The sequence below is a fragment of the Ceratosolen solmsi genome, unplaced genomic scaffold, assembly GCF_000503995.2.
Source record: "Ceratosolen solmsi marchali unplaced genomic scaffold, CerSol_1.0 scaffold27, whole genome shotgun sequence".
Lineage (NCBI taxonomy): Eukaryota > Metazoa > Arthropoda > Insecta > Hymenoptera > Agaonidae > Ceratosolen > Ceratosolen solmsi.
Window position 1 is genome coordinate 5,977,997 of NW_011948426.1, and position 17,447 is coordinate 5,995,443.

General features: G+C 20.3%; 2 protein-coding genes across 2 annotated transcripts; both read left to right on the forward strand.

Annotated features, from left to right (window-relative positions):
- The first annotated feature begins 2,517 nt into the window (after positions 1-2,517).
- Positions 2,518-4,476, forward strand: LOC105363276 (serine/threonine/tyrosine-interacting protein). Its single transcript, XM_011500935.1, has 5 exons — positions 2,518-2,717; positions 3,249-3,347; positions 3,430-3,581; positions 3,654-3,842; positions 4,128-4,476. Exons 1-5 carry the CDS (start codon positions 2,538-2,540, stop codon positions 4,336-4,338), a joined length of 831 nt encoding a protein of 276 aa, XP_011499237.1. The 5' UTR covers positions 2,518-2,537; the 3' UTR covers positions 4,339-4,476.
- Positions 4,477-9,121: 4,645 nt separating this feature from the next.
- Positions 9,122-10,910, forward strand: LOC105363277 (protein transport protein Sec61 subunit gamma). Its single transcript, XM_011500936.1, has 4 exons — positions 9,122-9,221; positions 9,580-9,693; positions 9,768-9,870; positions 10,885-10,910. Exons 2-4 carry the CDS (start codon positions 9,600-9,602, stop codon positions 10,892-10,894), a joined length of 207 nt encoding a protein of 68 aa, XP_011499238.1. The 5' UTR covers positions 9,122-9,221; positions 9,580-9,599; the 3' UTR covers positions 10,895-10,910.
- The last annotated feature ends 6,537 nt before the right edge of the window (positions 10,911-17,447 follow it).

A 17,447-nucleotide genomic window follows, 5' to 3' on the forward strand; every position in this document is an offset into this window, starting at 1 on the left:
CAGTTTAATATGAAAGTGAGGACATCACATTATCTTTACTTTTACTTATAACTGCAAACGTATAATAAACTTCGAGTGCAGAGTGTGCGTATGAACAATATTATGGAATATTATTAAATCAAGTAAGAGCTAAATCAAAAGAAAGAGAAATAGATAAATACACACACGAGCGTGTATAAATATATATATATATATATATATATATATATATATATATACAGGAGAGAGAGAGAGAGAGAGAGAGAGAGAGAGAGAGAGAGAGAGAGAGAGAGAGAGAGAGAGAGAGGAGGGGGAGCGAATAAAGAGAGTCGAATGCATTATTCGTATTTCGTAATAAAATTACTATACTTGTAGTACGTCGTCCAGCGTGAAACAGATCATTACGTGAAAATGCGATTTTTTTCTCTTTCTTCAGTGGCCGACTATTAGTTTTAGAAAGGAACCGTTATATAGTAAACTAATAACATTCAGCTTAACATTCTATATTTATATATTCTAGCATACAGCCAAAATTGTAATTTTTGACTTAGATTGCAAATTATCCTTTTTACTCGTACAAATTTTTATGATTTATTATTTTATGAATCACATTTTTGGTTTGTAATTAAAAAATTTTCATACTGATTAATAGATAATTAATATTGAGTTTCATATTGTTACAAGTGGATAAATTATACATATTGCTGCAATATTTATAGACTTCATATTGACATTTTAATTATATATTTTAAAATAAAGGACACTTCATTTTTTGTCTAACAAATAAAGATTTAAATTTACATTCTATTGACATTTATATTTAACTAAAAAATGTACTCTTTATATTTATAATTAAGTACATTTTTATAGTATATAATTAGATGTATGTCGAATAAAATATTACGTATTTTATTACTACTTTAATATTTCTATTAAATTCTTTTATTCACGAGCAGTATTATTACATTGTAAATATATTGTTAATAAATTAAAAATATTTTTTAATATCATATATCTATAATTCAAATCTATTCACGTGTATGCATTTATTATTTTTATTTATGCTTAGAGCTTTTAAATTTTTTATATTTAATTTCTTTTATCTTAGTAATATTCGAAAAAATAGTTTATATATTGTTTACATATTTATATTTTTATAATACTCTTTATGTTTTATATTCATTAAAAACCGAACTTTACTAATCGGAATTTATTAATCTTTAAATAAATAAAATAAAATAAATGGTTTCTTTTTAATATTTTTTGAGTATATATCCAATTAACTTCAATTACTTTCAATGATAATGAATTAAATAAAATGACGAAAAATTTGTTTACAAATTACATACAATTAATTATTTAAATTTAATTAAAATATATTAAAATATATAGAAAAAAATAACAACAGGAATTATTTTTAATACAAAAAGAAATTTTGCCTTACTTAACATATATTTTTTTCTTTCTCGTGACCTAATAATATTCTGCTATTGATGAATTTAAATATTAATTTGGCTGTGAGGAACTATTAATTATTCGATTACAACCAAAGTAAAGATGAAATATAATATTTTAATTGTATCTTATACAAATACATCAAATAAAAAAATATTTGTAATATAATTTATATTCTTTAGAATGTAAATAAAAATAATATTAGAATCCAAAAATAGAATAACACCTAAAGCAAAAAGATCTTATTTTTCAAAATATTGGTCGCAAATCTTATAATTTAATAAGAAAAATGAATACTTATATTATATAATAAAGTTTTTGTTATTATTTATTAAATGTTGCATTTACGAATCATACATATATATTCGTAGAGTGCATTGAATTATTAAAAAAAAGTTTTTAAATAAAAATGCTAACAAGCTTTGATAGAGAAAAAATGGTTCTAATTAATTGAAATTTATACAATCTATATAAATAATTGTAGTTATAAATAATTGTACAATACTTTAACTAATAATATTTTATAATAATTTAACTAGAGGTTTAAGTATGCAGAATTATTTTTGGTTAAACTATGTTTGATTTCTATTATAAAAGCCATTATAAATATTCCATCATTCAATGAAAGTAATGAAATAAATTTGAAATATATAATAATTATATTTTTTATTTTTTATTTATTGTAGCATTCATAATAAAGTATCACTGTAATATTTACATCTATAAAATATAAATATTTATCTTATTTGTACATTAATGTTAGAAGCATTGAATTACTTTAATAAGTAATTTAATTTTCATTGTCGTGAATAATATATTTAAAATATTGAAATTAAAAATAAAAAATGTTTGTATTCTTTTAAAAATAATTATTTTTATAATAATTTTTAAATTAAACTTATATTTATAATTAGCGTTAATAATTATCTTGTATCTTGAATCTTTTGATCTCATTATCATTGAAATTACAAATTATTATGTAAGTTTTAAAGTCATTAAGTAATATTCAAGGCTATAATAATTTTTGCAATGTTTTGCAGAATGTTGGCAACTCTGCAACAAACTTAGGTGCCATACGTAATATCAGAAGGAGAATCGTGTAAATGTCCATATCTAACAACAACATAACTTTAAGAATAAATATTGGGTTTTCACAAAATATATTTGAAGAGTGTCATCACATTTTCCAGTGCAATAAATTAAATCACTATCTGCATTTTTCTGTAATCGATAAAATTTGCGGTATGTTATCTGTAGAAAACAATGGGACTTTTCAAGATGAGGTGAGTTAGGAGTAAAGGAAATGTAAGATATGTTTTCTTTTACAGGAGCAAAGGTTAGGTGTTCCAATGTTTTGATGATAATTTTTGTTCTTATTGATACATTTTCACGTTTTCATTGAATTTAAGAAAATTATTTTTGTTAGTATTAATTTCATTCTTAAAACGGTATATTTCTTCATATTTTTAAATTTAATTTATTTGTGTTATATTAGTATTAACATACAGGTGAATATAATTGTTAAAATTTCTTTAAATAAAACAATAGCTCAATAAATACGTAGTTAAGACTTTTTAAAATTTAAATTGTTTTTGTTAGAAATATACACGTATTATTAATATAAATAACTTTAAAATAATACTAATGCTATTAATTTATTATTATTACTTAAATTAAAATAATTTGATTTTATATTTAATTTTATTATACATTGAATATGCATTTACGATTCAAATTTATATTTATATCGAAATATTTTTATTTAGTTTTTATTTAATACATTTAATATTTTTTCTTATTGTAATATGTTAAAGGAAACTGGTAGTGATGATGGATCTACAGATTACCCCAAAATTTCTACGTCATTAGATACTCCTAAGGAATGGACATATACTATGAGAAGAAGCATGCAGGTATAATTAAATTTAGTATATTTATTATAATTATAATATAGATATTCAATTCAATTTCTTTATATTTTTCAAATATTTTAAGGAAGTTGTTCGTGGATTATATTTAGGGCCATATAGCGCTGCTAGTAGATCTAAACTTCAGTCCTTGTTAGAGCGTGGTATTACTCATATTGTTTGTGTACGTCAAAATATTGAAGCACATTTTATTAAGCCAAATTTTCCAGATAAATTCAAGTATGTACATAACAATTTTTTTTCTATATTAAATTCCACTTTTCAAAAAAGTTATTATATAATTTACTATAGGTATTTAGTTTTGGATATTGCTGATTCTGCTACAGAAAATATCATACAACATTTTAAAAAAGTAAAGATATTTATAGATGAAGGTCTTAATTCTGGAGGTCAAGTTTTGGTTCATGGAAACGCAGGAATTTCAAGATCTGCAGCATTAGTTCTTGCTTATTTAATGGAAACATATGGATTAACTCAGCAGTTAGTAATCTCTTTTATTATAGTTTGAAATTTAATTATATTTTGCTTTTATTTAAATTAGATTTATGAATAATGCAAAAATTTCAGCGGATACATATATTTATTTACATTAACATTTGTTGTATATCTTAAAAATAAAATGTTATTTATCCTTAAAATTATAATTTAAAATAAAATTGGAAATTAATCGTTTATTAAATAATGTGAAATATTACAAAATTCTCAATATAATATAATTTAATGGTTAATGAAACTTACATACTGTAATTATATTATCATTATTAGAAAAGCATATTCAATTGTACAGCAGAGAAGGTTTTGTATTAATCCCAACGACGGATTTATGGCACAATTAAGAGAATATGAACCTATTTATCAAGCACAAAAGACTTTAAAATATGGACAACAAGCTTCATCAAATCAAAGAAGTAAACGAACTCTTCACATGACTGATAATGAGCATATTGATGACCGACATGATGCAATGGATAGTTGATAATTCTATTAAAGTGCCAAAGTTATCGAGAGACTTATAATAATTAAAAAAGTTTAGATTTAAATTTAAATCAAGATCTAGCGTTTCTTAATTAGCACTGAATTATTAATAATCTATTTTGTACAGTTTACATATTAGAAGCAAATGTAATAATTTTTTTTTTTTCAGATTGCTAATTAATTAAATAATTGTAGATTGAATTAGTATATTTAAAATGAAATAAATTGTAGTTTTTAATAGAAAATCAAATTATATTCTGTTTATTGAATGGAATTAAAACTTTTTTGTTATAGTACAATATTTATTAATAAATTAAATTTATAATATAACACAGAGGTAGTAGTTTTAAAATGAAGAACTAATTTGAAATTTCTATTAAAAAACTTTGTGATAGTATTGAAAAGATAATAATTCTTTAATTTGAAAGTATGCAAGAATACTTAGGGTTTAAAAATTTAATTAGAATTATGAAGGGTCAAATGGTTTTAACTAAGATTGTACGTCTAAAATATAATGAAAAGTGTTTTGACAGAGACTAAGTAGTCTTTATATGTAAAACTTTTCTTACTAGTTTCATTTCGAAAAAAATGTATTACTTTCATAATTAAAGAAATTAAATTTATAAATTGTTCGACATAAAAAAATTCTTTTAAGTTACCATTCACAAGAATTTGAGATATTGTAACATAAATTAATATTATATTTGCAATTCAGTATCATTACATTTTGTGATACAAAAGTACTAATTGGATTGTGGAAACTCATTAAAATGATAATACTCTTTCTATTAAATACTTTTATAATAATATTTATTAAATAAGAATTTACATACTATTTTTAGTAATTGTTATTTCAATTGTAAAAAAAAAATATAAACAATATTTTGTAACTTTCAAAATTCTTTTCAATACCTTTATTCCTTGATATGTAACTATATTTTCATGGCTATGAAATAATTTTTAATTGATAGTCAATTTAATCAATTCACGAGTAGAAGCAGGAAAGTCAACACACCCAATATTGGCACCATTTACAACTTTTAAATCCTATTTTACAACAAAGGGTATTTATAAAAGAATTAATTTAATTAAATTTAGATTAAAATTCAAATTAAATTAAATGTAGTTTTATTAAAAGCCACTTTAACAATATTTTTATATGTAAATTTATTATAAATTATGATAATTTTATATTTATTTGCATTATTTATAATTTAAAACTTTTATAATATATGATAACACAATAATTAAAAGTATTATAAATACACATCTGAGAAGAAGAAAATAAAAGTTTTTATTTTCAAATTATAAATTAAAAATTATTTATATACACGAAATAAATTCATTGATATATTTTTAGCATCGTATTTAATTCCAATAAATAATTAGCAAAACTATGTGCAGGAAATCGTAATAATAAAATAGTATAAATCGTATAAATTTTACAAATATAAATAAAAATCGTATAAGTTTTGTAGTAAAAACAGTAATTTATAAATTCAATATTGTGACTAAAATGTATTGTTATACAATGCATTGTAAATATTGAATTTTGTAATGTTTTTTCAACGTGTTTTTCGTACTATATAATTCTATGTAATGCTGTATAAGTTCATGGTAATGAACATATTCGAGCATATTTATAATTTTGTTAAATAATTATCAAAATTTTCTAAAATAACTATAACAGAAAAAAATCGTAAAGACAAGTAAGATATTAAATTCAAGTAGCAAAAATAAAATAAATAATATACATAAATAACAATATATCTAATACTTCTTTTAATTAAATTATAAAATTATTAATTTTTAATCACAAATGCTAGTAAATAATTCGAAATGCATTTATAATAATATTTTATCGGTTTGTTACAAAATTCAAGTACACATAATTAAAAATTTTAGTATATTATTTCGAATCAATTGCGCTAAATATCCATGAGTAACAATTAACTTAAAATAAAAATAATATATAATTATAATATAGTTATCAATATATACATATAAATAAAAAGCTAATCTTACTCAGTTTTAAATGAAGTCTAATCGATTAATTTGTACAATTTTTTAATTCACAGGTTGGTATTGTTAAACCACAATCGAAAAATTCCATTTTATTAAATTATCCGGCTACTGAGTCTATTAAAAACACTATTTTTTAAAATGAAATAAAAAAAATAATAAGAAGAAAAAAAGCATTTCAATTCATATATATTTAGAATAAATTTGTAAAAACCGTTTTGTAATTAAATTTTGTTAAATTTTTAATGATCAATTAATAATTATTCAATAAATCTTTTTTATTAAAAATTAATTGTGCATGATTTGATAATATATCAAATAAATAAGATGTTTCATGAAATTTTTCAAAACCTAAATTATTTTGCACAATGTATCTTTCGTTGTTAATCATATAATGTTATTAATACAGATATTTTAAACTATTTAAAGAAAATATGTAATAAATTAAGTGATATGATTGTGATGAAATTAAAATAACTGTCATATTTAATTGTCAACCCAAATAAATGCATTTATAATATAATAAGCAATATCAAAATTACGATAAAACCTTATATAAAAATATGAGAAGCTTTAAAATAAATTAAAAAATTACTATTACCATATGAATATGGTAGTATTTTTTTTCTTTTTTAATTTAATTTCAAATCTACCTATTTTGTATTAATGTATTTTATGTTCGTATACTTTTTTATTAAAAATAATTAAAGACTTATTCTTATCTTAATTTATATATACAGATTGTAATTTATTATAATTAAGTAACCATTAATATTCGCAATCAATTAAAGAAATAATGAAGAGTGTTTTATAAATTATTTGATACATTCTTTAATTATTATGAGTTCAGTAGGAATCATTAGACAAAGATTATTCATAATTACAATATTCTGTATTACTTTAAATATTTATTCTTAAATTTTTAAATAAAATTGCGGACTTACTATAATCTCCAAAGTTGATTGCTATTACATTAACAGAGAAGAACGAACGAATTAAAAAACGTATCATTTTTGATGGATTAGAAAATAAGTTGTACATAATTATTAAATTTCAATTCATTTAAATATTAAAGATCCACTGAAAAGCGATAAAAAGTTTGAATCGAAATTACGCATTCGTCCGACTTTGTTATCTTTGTTAGTTTTTCGAGGGTCTAATTGTAAAATCGACTACGAATTTCAGATACTTATTTGTTCTTTGTCTCTTCTTTTATTGTTACTAATGTTTTTGTAATGAATGTTTAGATGCGGATTATTTATGATTTTTTTTATTAAAAATAATGATTTCGGATTACTTTTAAAACTTAAGTAGGTATTTTCAAGATGTTGTTAAATAAAATATATAGAATTAATAAACGACGTATGATATGCGAATTAATACAGATAATATATTATACAGATTTTCAAGTATGAGCAAAAAGAAACTAAAAATAACATAATAAAGGTAAATATATAAATATAATATAAATAAATTGTAATAAAATATAATAAAAGTAAGCAAAGCAATAGTTATCAAATTTCAACAGAATTTTTGTAATAGAGTTTTTTTTTACTACTGTTAGATATGACCAATAGTGTTCAATAAATCAATGTATATTAACTAAAAATATTAAAAAATATTAACTACTTTAACTAGTAATACGAAAAAATATATTTATTAAAAATGTTTTTGTATTTATATATAACCAGTAATTACGTGATTGGTTGCGTTTACAAATTATTGTAGAATCGTTACAAAATAATTGATTAAATTGATTATGCTGTACTGAAATAACAACAGTAATCGCAGATTTCGTCTGTTGCAAGTAAACATTGCTCTTGATAAACTTGAAAAACAAGTATTTTGTGTTCAATTAACTTTAAACTACAATAGGAATTTAGACAAACAAATTTATTCAAGATATAATATTGTGCTAATTAATTTTTTCATTTTATCATTAAAAATTAAAATACGTTTAAAATCTATATTATGAGTTTTAATAAATTATATTATTTGATTACATAATACCATATAATTGAATTCATGGATTTTATTTTATATTTTCTTTGTGTTTTATATATATGAATTTTATGTTATGAATCATTTGTTTATTATCCCTATTTCATATACTATATATTTTATATTTTCACTAAAATATAAGAATAAATACTTTGTTTATTGTTTATTATTTTGCACTTTAATAATTATTATAATTATAATTTTTGTTTGACTATGGTCTTTCATTATTCTTATATTAGTCTTAAATTATTATGTAATGCTACATACAGAATTTATGTTCAACGATTTTTGGGATTTCTATCTACAACGAAAATTAATAACTCTCAAATTTGTTTGCTGTTGTTTTTATGTACTAATTTTAATACAGTAAATTAAAATTAAAATTAAAATTAAATGCAATAGTCATTATTACAATAAATACAAACGTAAATGACATGCTCAGAATTGGAATACGTTTATACTTAAGTAATATATCGTATATAACAAATAATTTCTACTTTAATACTATAATTTAATTATTGAACGTCATACACATGACAAAATATTATTAAAATTGTTTCATTTGATAAATATACGAGTATAGACGCATTCTATATTATGTATTCCCATATGGATTCACTATGAACACAGATAATGCGTGAGCACGTATGCATGCAATACTAAAGGAATTTGAAAATATTTCCATTGGTATTCTTATGATAGGATTTTTTATAGATGGCGTAAGAGTTAAAATAACGGAAATGACGTTTACTTTCAAAACAATGTGTCCACGTAGCTAATACGCCTGCGCAATAGTTTACTGGCTACTCTTAGCAGTTTAGCTGTCGTAATCAACATCAAAAACTAATTGTATCACTAAAGGTTAATAATTTTTATTGTCGTATTACAAGTGTAAATAATATAAGTGATTGTTATTTCTTGATAAATATTATTATCTGTTTTAATATTACGAAAATGCTTAATTTTATCAATTACGCAAATTAATCTGTAGCTTTTTCTTATAATATGGCAAATTACAATACAATATTTAATATGATTTAAGCATTTTTCGATGACAATTTAGTTATCGTCATTCAATTTAAATTAAAAAATTATTTATTGTTTCGCAGAATAACAAAATTATTCACTGTTTTATTTAATATCCATGTTACATTTAGTGATAAGATTAACTTATAACTAACATATTTATATTATAATTATTTTATTATCCACATTTTAGGCAAATTAATTTAGAAAAAAATGGATCAGATAAAAAAATTTATTGAGCCTGGGAAGCAATTCACTAAAGATAGTATTCGCCTTGTTAAAAGATGTACTAAGCCAGATCGTAAAGGTATTCAATATATTATATTACTTTAATTTAAAATTAAATTCATTATAATCAATAATTTACATTAATTTATATAGAATTTCAAAAAATTGCTGTTGCTACTGCCATTGGCTTTTGTATAATGGGCTTCATAGGATTTTTTGTTAAATTAATTCATATTCCTATCAATAATATTATTGTGTAAGTATAATTCATATAAAAATAATTTTATATAAATTATTAATACAATATCGAATATTAACTATTTATTATAAGAAGAATGTATTTCCATTTAATTTATCTATTATCTGAAGCTTCAAATTTATAATGAATAATACTTAACATTGGTCAAAATAATTAAATAGTTTTAAAAAATAGTTTTTAAATAGTTTATTTTTATATTATTTTATGAATATTTATAGTTTTGAGAATAAAATTATCTACTATATGTAATAAAGTTTTATCGAATATTTTATTATAGCAGTTTGTTGTAAATTCTTTGTGTACAACTATTTTCATTTATTACTGCCTTATGATTGTAAGTTATTTTATATTTTCTCTATTAACAGTATAATAACATTACACACATTTTCTACAAATCATAAACACCTAAAGTTTTAAAGTTATATGTTATTTTTTATTAAGAATTATTATATTCTGAATAGAACTTTATTTTCAAAATTAATAAGAATTTATATTTTGTAGCATTTATTTTATAAAAACAACAATCTTGAATATGTAAATAATTTCATCAAAAAATAAAAGAATTGTTAATATATATTAATTGATGCACCAACAATAATATTAGTAAAAATAATAATCTACTAATTAACTTTTAAAGGCTTTATGCCTGTTTTAAGTTAAAGTATAACACATTTCATTTTATTATAAACCAATATTTTCCAGTTTTTATAAAATTTGTTATTTTAAGAAGGGATTAAAAACTCTTAAAGTTAAATATTTTTTTAATTTTATTAAACTGTACAAGCATATACCAATTTTCACGGTTATTTGAAACATAATTGGATTCATAAAATGGATATCTAATAACATTCAAAATTTAATACTTTTATATAAATAGTAATATATTGGAAATTATATTTATTATATTAAATAGAAATTAACGTTTTTCATTATAATATTAAATATTTTAATATGTTAAATGATATTGTCTTTAAATTATTAGATGATAAATTGTATTTTTTCTGTTTTCAGAGGTTCATAAACAAGTTATTATTGTATTTATTATTGTTAAGAATTTATTAACAAATATTTCATCATTCCTGAGTAATATTTTCATTTTCATCTTTGATGTTTATATATTTATTAGATAATAATAACTTAGAAAATAATTATATATTATTTTTGACAAATTAATAAAATCAAATGAATGGAATTGTAAGAATATATTGTTTGTATTAAAAATGTACTATTGAAATTTTGTTAATTTATTAAAAGAAAGACTTGGAATGCTACAAAAACACAGCTATATTTTTTATAACCCTTTATTAGTTTTTCTCACAGAGAAGAAACTTGAAAATTGAAATCAATATCATCATAAACCATTGATCAAGAATACATAGAACTAATGTACTATAATATCGAACAGTCATTATTTTATTACATACTAAATTATAGATTTGTATAGTAACTGTACTATATTGCAATAATATAATACAATATATGTTTACAATATGTACAAAAGCGCTCGCTAAATTTGTTTATAATCAATATGTTCATTGTACTACTAAATAGATTAAATAATTGTTGAGAGTAAAATTCATGTTAGATTACAAATTACTGTTGGATAGTACAACTTTGATTATAAAGAGATTATTTACTATAGATTTTATAATTACTTTTCTTTAGATTTATCTCATAAATATAATTTATTGGAGATAATTTTTTAGTTTAATATATGCATTTGTTTGCATAATAAATGCTTACTATATTTATTAATAAAGTTAAATTTGTAAATATTGTTAATGTATGTACATATAGACAAAGCTCGAATGTTGAATATTTTATATTTATTTTAAAAAGTTGAGTTATTGCACTTCATATAAAATAATTCAAATATTTTTCAATTTTATAACTGATTGTATTTTCTAAATTATATTAAAATTTACTTTCATTCTTATATGTCTTATATAACATTTGTATATATCAATATTGTTAATTATATTTCTAGTTTATAATTTTTGTATATTAAAATTTGTTCATTTTGATGAATTTAGGTATTTAGAAATAGTATCATAACAGAATTATTACAGTATTATAATTTTGTTATATCAAGTAAATATATATTTCAAAAGCGTATTAAAAATGTAGTTAATGCTAATCTACTGTATATTTAAATATATTGTGTTTATGTTTACAAATATCGATTGTTTTTATATGATAGACGTATAACAGAAATATTGTCATCACTCAAGTGCATTGTGTCATATGATTTCTGTCGTCATTTAAAATTTCGATTTTTAATTTATTTTAAAAATATTTTCTATATCCTTTATGTTTAATGCAAAATATTATCATATAAGAGCACAGTTTCATTAACATCGATTGGCATTTAAAATACATTATCTACTTGAGGCGAAAAATACGCGCTAATACAATATAGTGAGGCTTACTATTATATACACAATGACAAAGATCTGATCCAGATATATCAGGATACTATTTAAAAATATGGTTACAATGTTATATTTATATTTTATAATATATTGTCTAAAGAATAATATATCTTTGCAATCTAGCTTCTTGTATACTATAATAAAGAAGATAAATAGTATTTATAAAAAGTAGATAAGCAAATCTTTCAAATCGATAAGTTTTAAGTATCGCAAAAATGTTTTAGTTACGAAATCTTTTATACTAAATATTATCATTTTTTGTTTAATTGCATTTCATTATTTTAAAATATATTAATATTTTGCAAAAATTTTCACAAATTCGTTAAGTTTTATACGAATTGCTATTCGCCTAATTGATTAAAAATATCACTAATACAAAAAGTATATTATCATATAATCTGTATAATGTATATAACTTTTTTTTTCTTATGCATAGATTTTGCAAACGTTTAATAATACTGAATCGAAAACTTGTAATAATATATTTGATTTTGTTGACATCTTTAATAAACACGTATAGAATAATTCCAATATTAAAAAAAATATAAACAAAACTATTAATTCAAATTTTAAAACTTTAAAATAGATTATATTAATTTTTATATAATATATATATTTATATTAGTATTTCAAATAAATACGATTCACAATTTGATACTCTTAATATTCACATTCTAACATTATTTCAAAAACAAAATTTACATACGATTATTAGCATTATTAATTATAGTGTAAAATTTCATAAAAAATCTGTATATAAATATTTCAATATTTATTAAATTAAAGTAGATTAGTAAAAAATATTTTCATTTTAGTTTGAAAATACAATTATTAAAATTTAAAATACAAAATTTATAAAATATCATTAAATACGTAAATTAAAAAATTTATCTTTTTTTCTTATTTAAGAATAAAAAAAAAATGGATCTAATATATGTTTGAAAAAATATGTAATAATAATAATTTAATAGCAAATATAACTGCTTTTGATTTTGGTAGAAATGTTATTGAACATGTATAGAAATATTAATGAATTTTCATTTTCATTGGATAATTTGAATAACAATTGAAGACGTGTTTATATATAAGAAATTACTTTATATTTTTTTAGTTCTAGAATTTTATTATTACAAAGTGAAATTGTACTATTATAATAAATCGAAATAACATTTAAAAATAAACAAAACAAATACATTATAATAAACTTATTAATCATTTTTACAAATAAGGATATTCCATTTTAGTATAATTTTAGTTATAATTAAACTGAATCGAATTCTAAAAAAGTATAGTTTTTATACTTATACGAATTGTACATTTAGTTGAATAACGAACAAATAACAATTATGCTATTAAACGTTAAATATTTAAAAAAATACAATACATTAATTGATTTGATTGAATAGATTATTATTCAATTTATATGCATTGATTATCAATTTTATCATCCAATACCATTTTTCATTTTTTAGTATTTGATCCCAAAATCTGAATATTATTAAATAGCACCAACTTGACTTTAACCAGTTTTTTTTAATAATTATCAACTATGATGATTTTATTTTGTATTAAAAATATATATTGATCTATCATTAGTTGAAAAAAATGATTAAAGCATTTATATATTCCAAATTTATATTTCATATTTTTATATAGAATCTAAAAAATCATGATTCATTAAAAATGAATTTATATAATATATTATACAATGAATATTATACAACTGTTATGCATAATCACAATAAAAAACAACATAATATGTTTTTACATTCCTCGCGAGATTATATTATAAATTTTATTTTTAAATTTTAAAATCGTTATCAGATTTCCAATTTACGATTTCATAAAATGAATCAAGCTCTCTTCAGTGTATAAGTATCCATAGGCATGGATGTATAATTGAAAACAAATCAATTTACATTTCGTTTATAATAAACGTTATTTCTTTCAATTTATTAAATAATTAACCATTTTCATATCATGTAATCACTTGATAAAATATAATTATTTTATAATCTATTTTTTGTAATAATTAGTTTCATGGCATAGTTAAAAATAAAATAAAAAATTTTTTATTTCAAAGTTGTTAAAATATGCTTTTTGAAAAACTTAAATATATATTTATAGTTACTAAATAAAAACTTTTACAAAACAGTATTAAAAGTTTATAATATTCATTTATTTTCCTATATCTCTACATAATAAAATTATAATCTTCTACATGTAGTCGTACAAATTCAATAACTAGCTCAACAATGTATAAAAATTACGAAACAAATATAAAGCAAATATTTCAATCGATTTTTATTGGAATCATTCATCTTTATTGTGTAAAATTCAATAAATCGAATGTAGCACTTTCGATTTAAACGAATACAAATTATGTCAATATTAATATTGGATCATTAGTTTAATTGATAAATATATATTTTTTAAATTACATTATTAATCTAAATTTTAAATTTCATAATTATTATTTTTAATAAATTATTGCATAATCAATATATATTTTTTAAATGGTTGATACACAATAAAAATAATTAATATAAATATAAATTAAAAAAAAATCATTTATACACATAGCCATTAAAAATTTTTGTAATAACACTAAAATGTTTTCATTTGATATTAATTACAATTTTAAAGCGTGAATAAATCAAACGAGCCATTGATTTAGAAAGTGAAAATAAAATTGTAATATGAATAAATATATTACAATCACAATTGATCTTGATTATTCATTCTTATTGATATATGATGAGATATTTATTCATTTAAAATAATATAATACTATGAAAGTTTTGATAATTTGAATTTGGTTTTTTCATTATTGTATTTAGAACGATTAAATTATATTAACAGAAAATAGCTTTAATATATGTCTCGCTAATAGGTGTAATGTATAATACTTCTATATAAACTTTTAATTTAATTAATAATATTAAGTCATAAAGATATGAAGTCAATAGTTACATGCAATTTAAATTTGCAATTTTAGAAATTATTAATCAAAATCATTATATTCAATGCAATTAATTTATATTATAATAAAATAATGCAATATATAATGATTGTTATAAATTTCCTAGGATGAAATTTTAAATTTAAGGCGTTAATTATGTCCCCAAATATATTATAACTGTATATGGGCTGTTTTTGTATGTGTGTGTGTGTGCATGTATGTATGTATGTATGTATATGGTATGATTGCGTATGGTTATGATTCTACAAGTTAGGAGTTTATAAATTATATTCTTGTAATCTTTTTAAAAGATAACTGCTTATCTAATCAATAGTAGCAAGTATAATATATCGTTTTAATTAAATTTATTGTATAGTAGAACGATAAATGATTGTAATCGGTTATTTTTATTTTCATTGAATGGTCTTATAGCAATTAATATTTTTTCTTTCATAAAATTTGTTATTAATAATAATTGAGAAAATAGATATGTTCCTGATATTTGGATGAACCTGCCTGTATATTATTTACAGTATGATATCGTACTGTGTGTCAAAAATATCGATAGCTAGTAAAAAATAGAATATTAAAGAATTTAATTTAGTAAAATAAATAATCTGTTTTTTTTTATGAATTGTTACAGATAGTCTGTATATTGAGTATTCTGTATAGCCGGTAAAGGCCGCGATATGAATAATGTTATAATAACATAATTTTAGAAAAATGTATTTGTTTATATAGAATTATTAATTTGCAAAATCTTTAAAAAATTTTCTTCCTTTAATTACTTAATATAAATTAATTTAAGAATGTTTAATGTACTCACATTATATCGTTGTAAAACATATCTTTTCAGTGAATTTTTTTATTAAATAAGAGTTAAAATCTTCAAATGTGAAAAAGAAGTACTAATATTGATGTAAAACTTGTATAAAATGTACATAACTATTTTCTGCATTTAATGATTATTTTATATTTTCACCCTCCAAATCGATTGCTTATATTAACTCGAATCAGGTGAGCGCTGTTCATGTTTTTTCTAACACATTTTCATATTTTTATTTTTATCGATTCTCATTTTAATTACTACTCGGTAAATACTTTAATAGCTATCTACAAAAAAACTATTAATCGGGAAGATAAAGAGAAAATTGAGTACAAGTATATTTCGGTAAAAGGTTATCAGGATGCATAATTTATTTGTTTTTATAATATATAATATTCTTTAATTTTAACTTGTGAACTGACGGAAGGCACGGGAAAGGATATTACAATATTTTTTTTTTTATCGAAGTACCATACATACTTCTCTCTCATACACACACGCGCGCACACGCGCAGGCACACATACACACGCGCGTGCACGTACGTATGCACGCATCTATAGACGCGTGCATGCGCAATGCACGAACGCATTTTAAATTCCTTGGAGCAGTTGTTTAATAAAAATGAAATTAAAGAAATACGAATAAAATTTAAAAAATTATTTTTGCATCATTCACTACAATAATGTATATAATTTTTTATTGCTTTGCTTCTAATTTGATTGTAATATTTGATTTTGTTGATTATAATATTACGCAGTATTATATTAATTATTAAGAGGTAGATATTCAAAAGCTTCGAGATGAACACCTGATAACTAACTTTTATAATATTCCATTTTGTAAAAAATATCCAAATTTGATTTTGATAAAAATTAAATTGCACATAAATAATATAATGTTTTTAATATGAAACTATAAATAGCTATCCAATAGCACTGGATAATTAATAAATCATAAATTTACCTTATTTTATTTCATAAAACTCATTGCAATAATTTACTTCTGTAAAATGAAAAGTGTTTGTTGAATAAAATTTCTTATAAAAAATAATAAATTGTAGATTATTGGAATGGTTTGAAACTATAATCGAAATGGATTCTTTTATTTATTGTACCACAGTTTTTTAAAACTCGATTTACTTAAATATGTGACAGTTAATACAATACAATTATCAATAATTGTAAAATAAATAAAACTACTTTTAGGATAAGTCAAGTTTAAAAAAAGCTGGCTTTAATAATCCATAATAAATCATTTGATTTAATAACGTTACTTATTTTAAATTGTTTTAAATTGATATCGTATTACATTATTGTATACATATTATGAATTTTAATTTTCAATGTCCCGCAT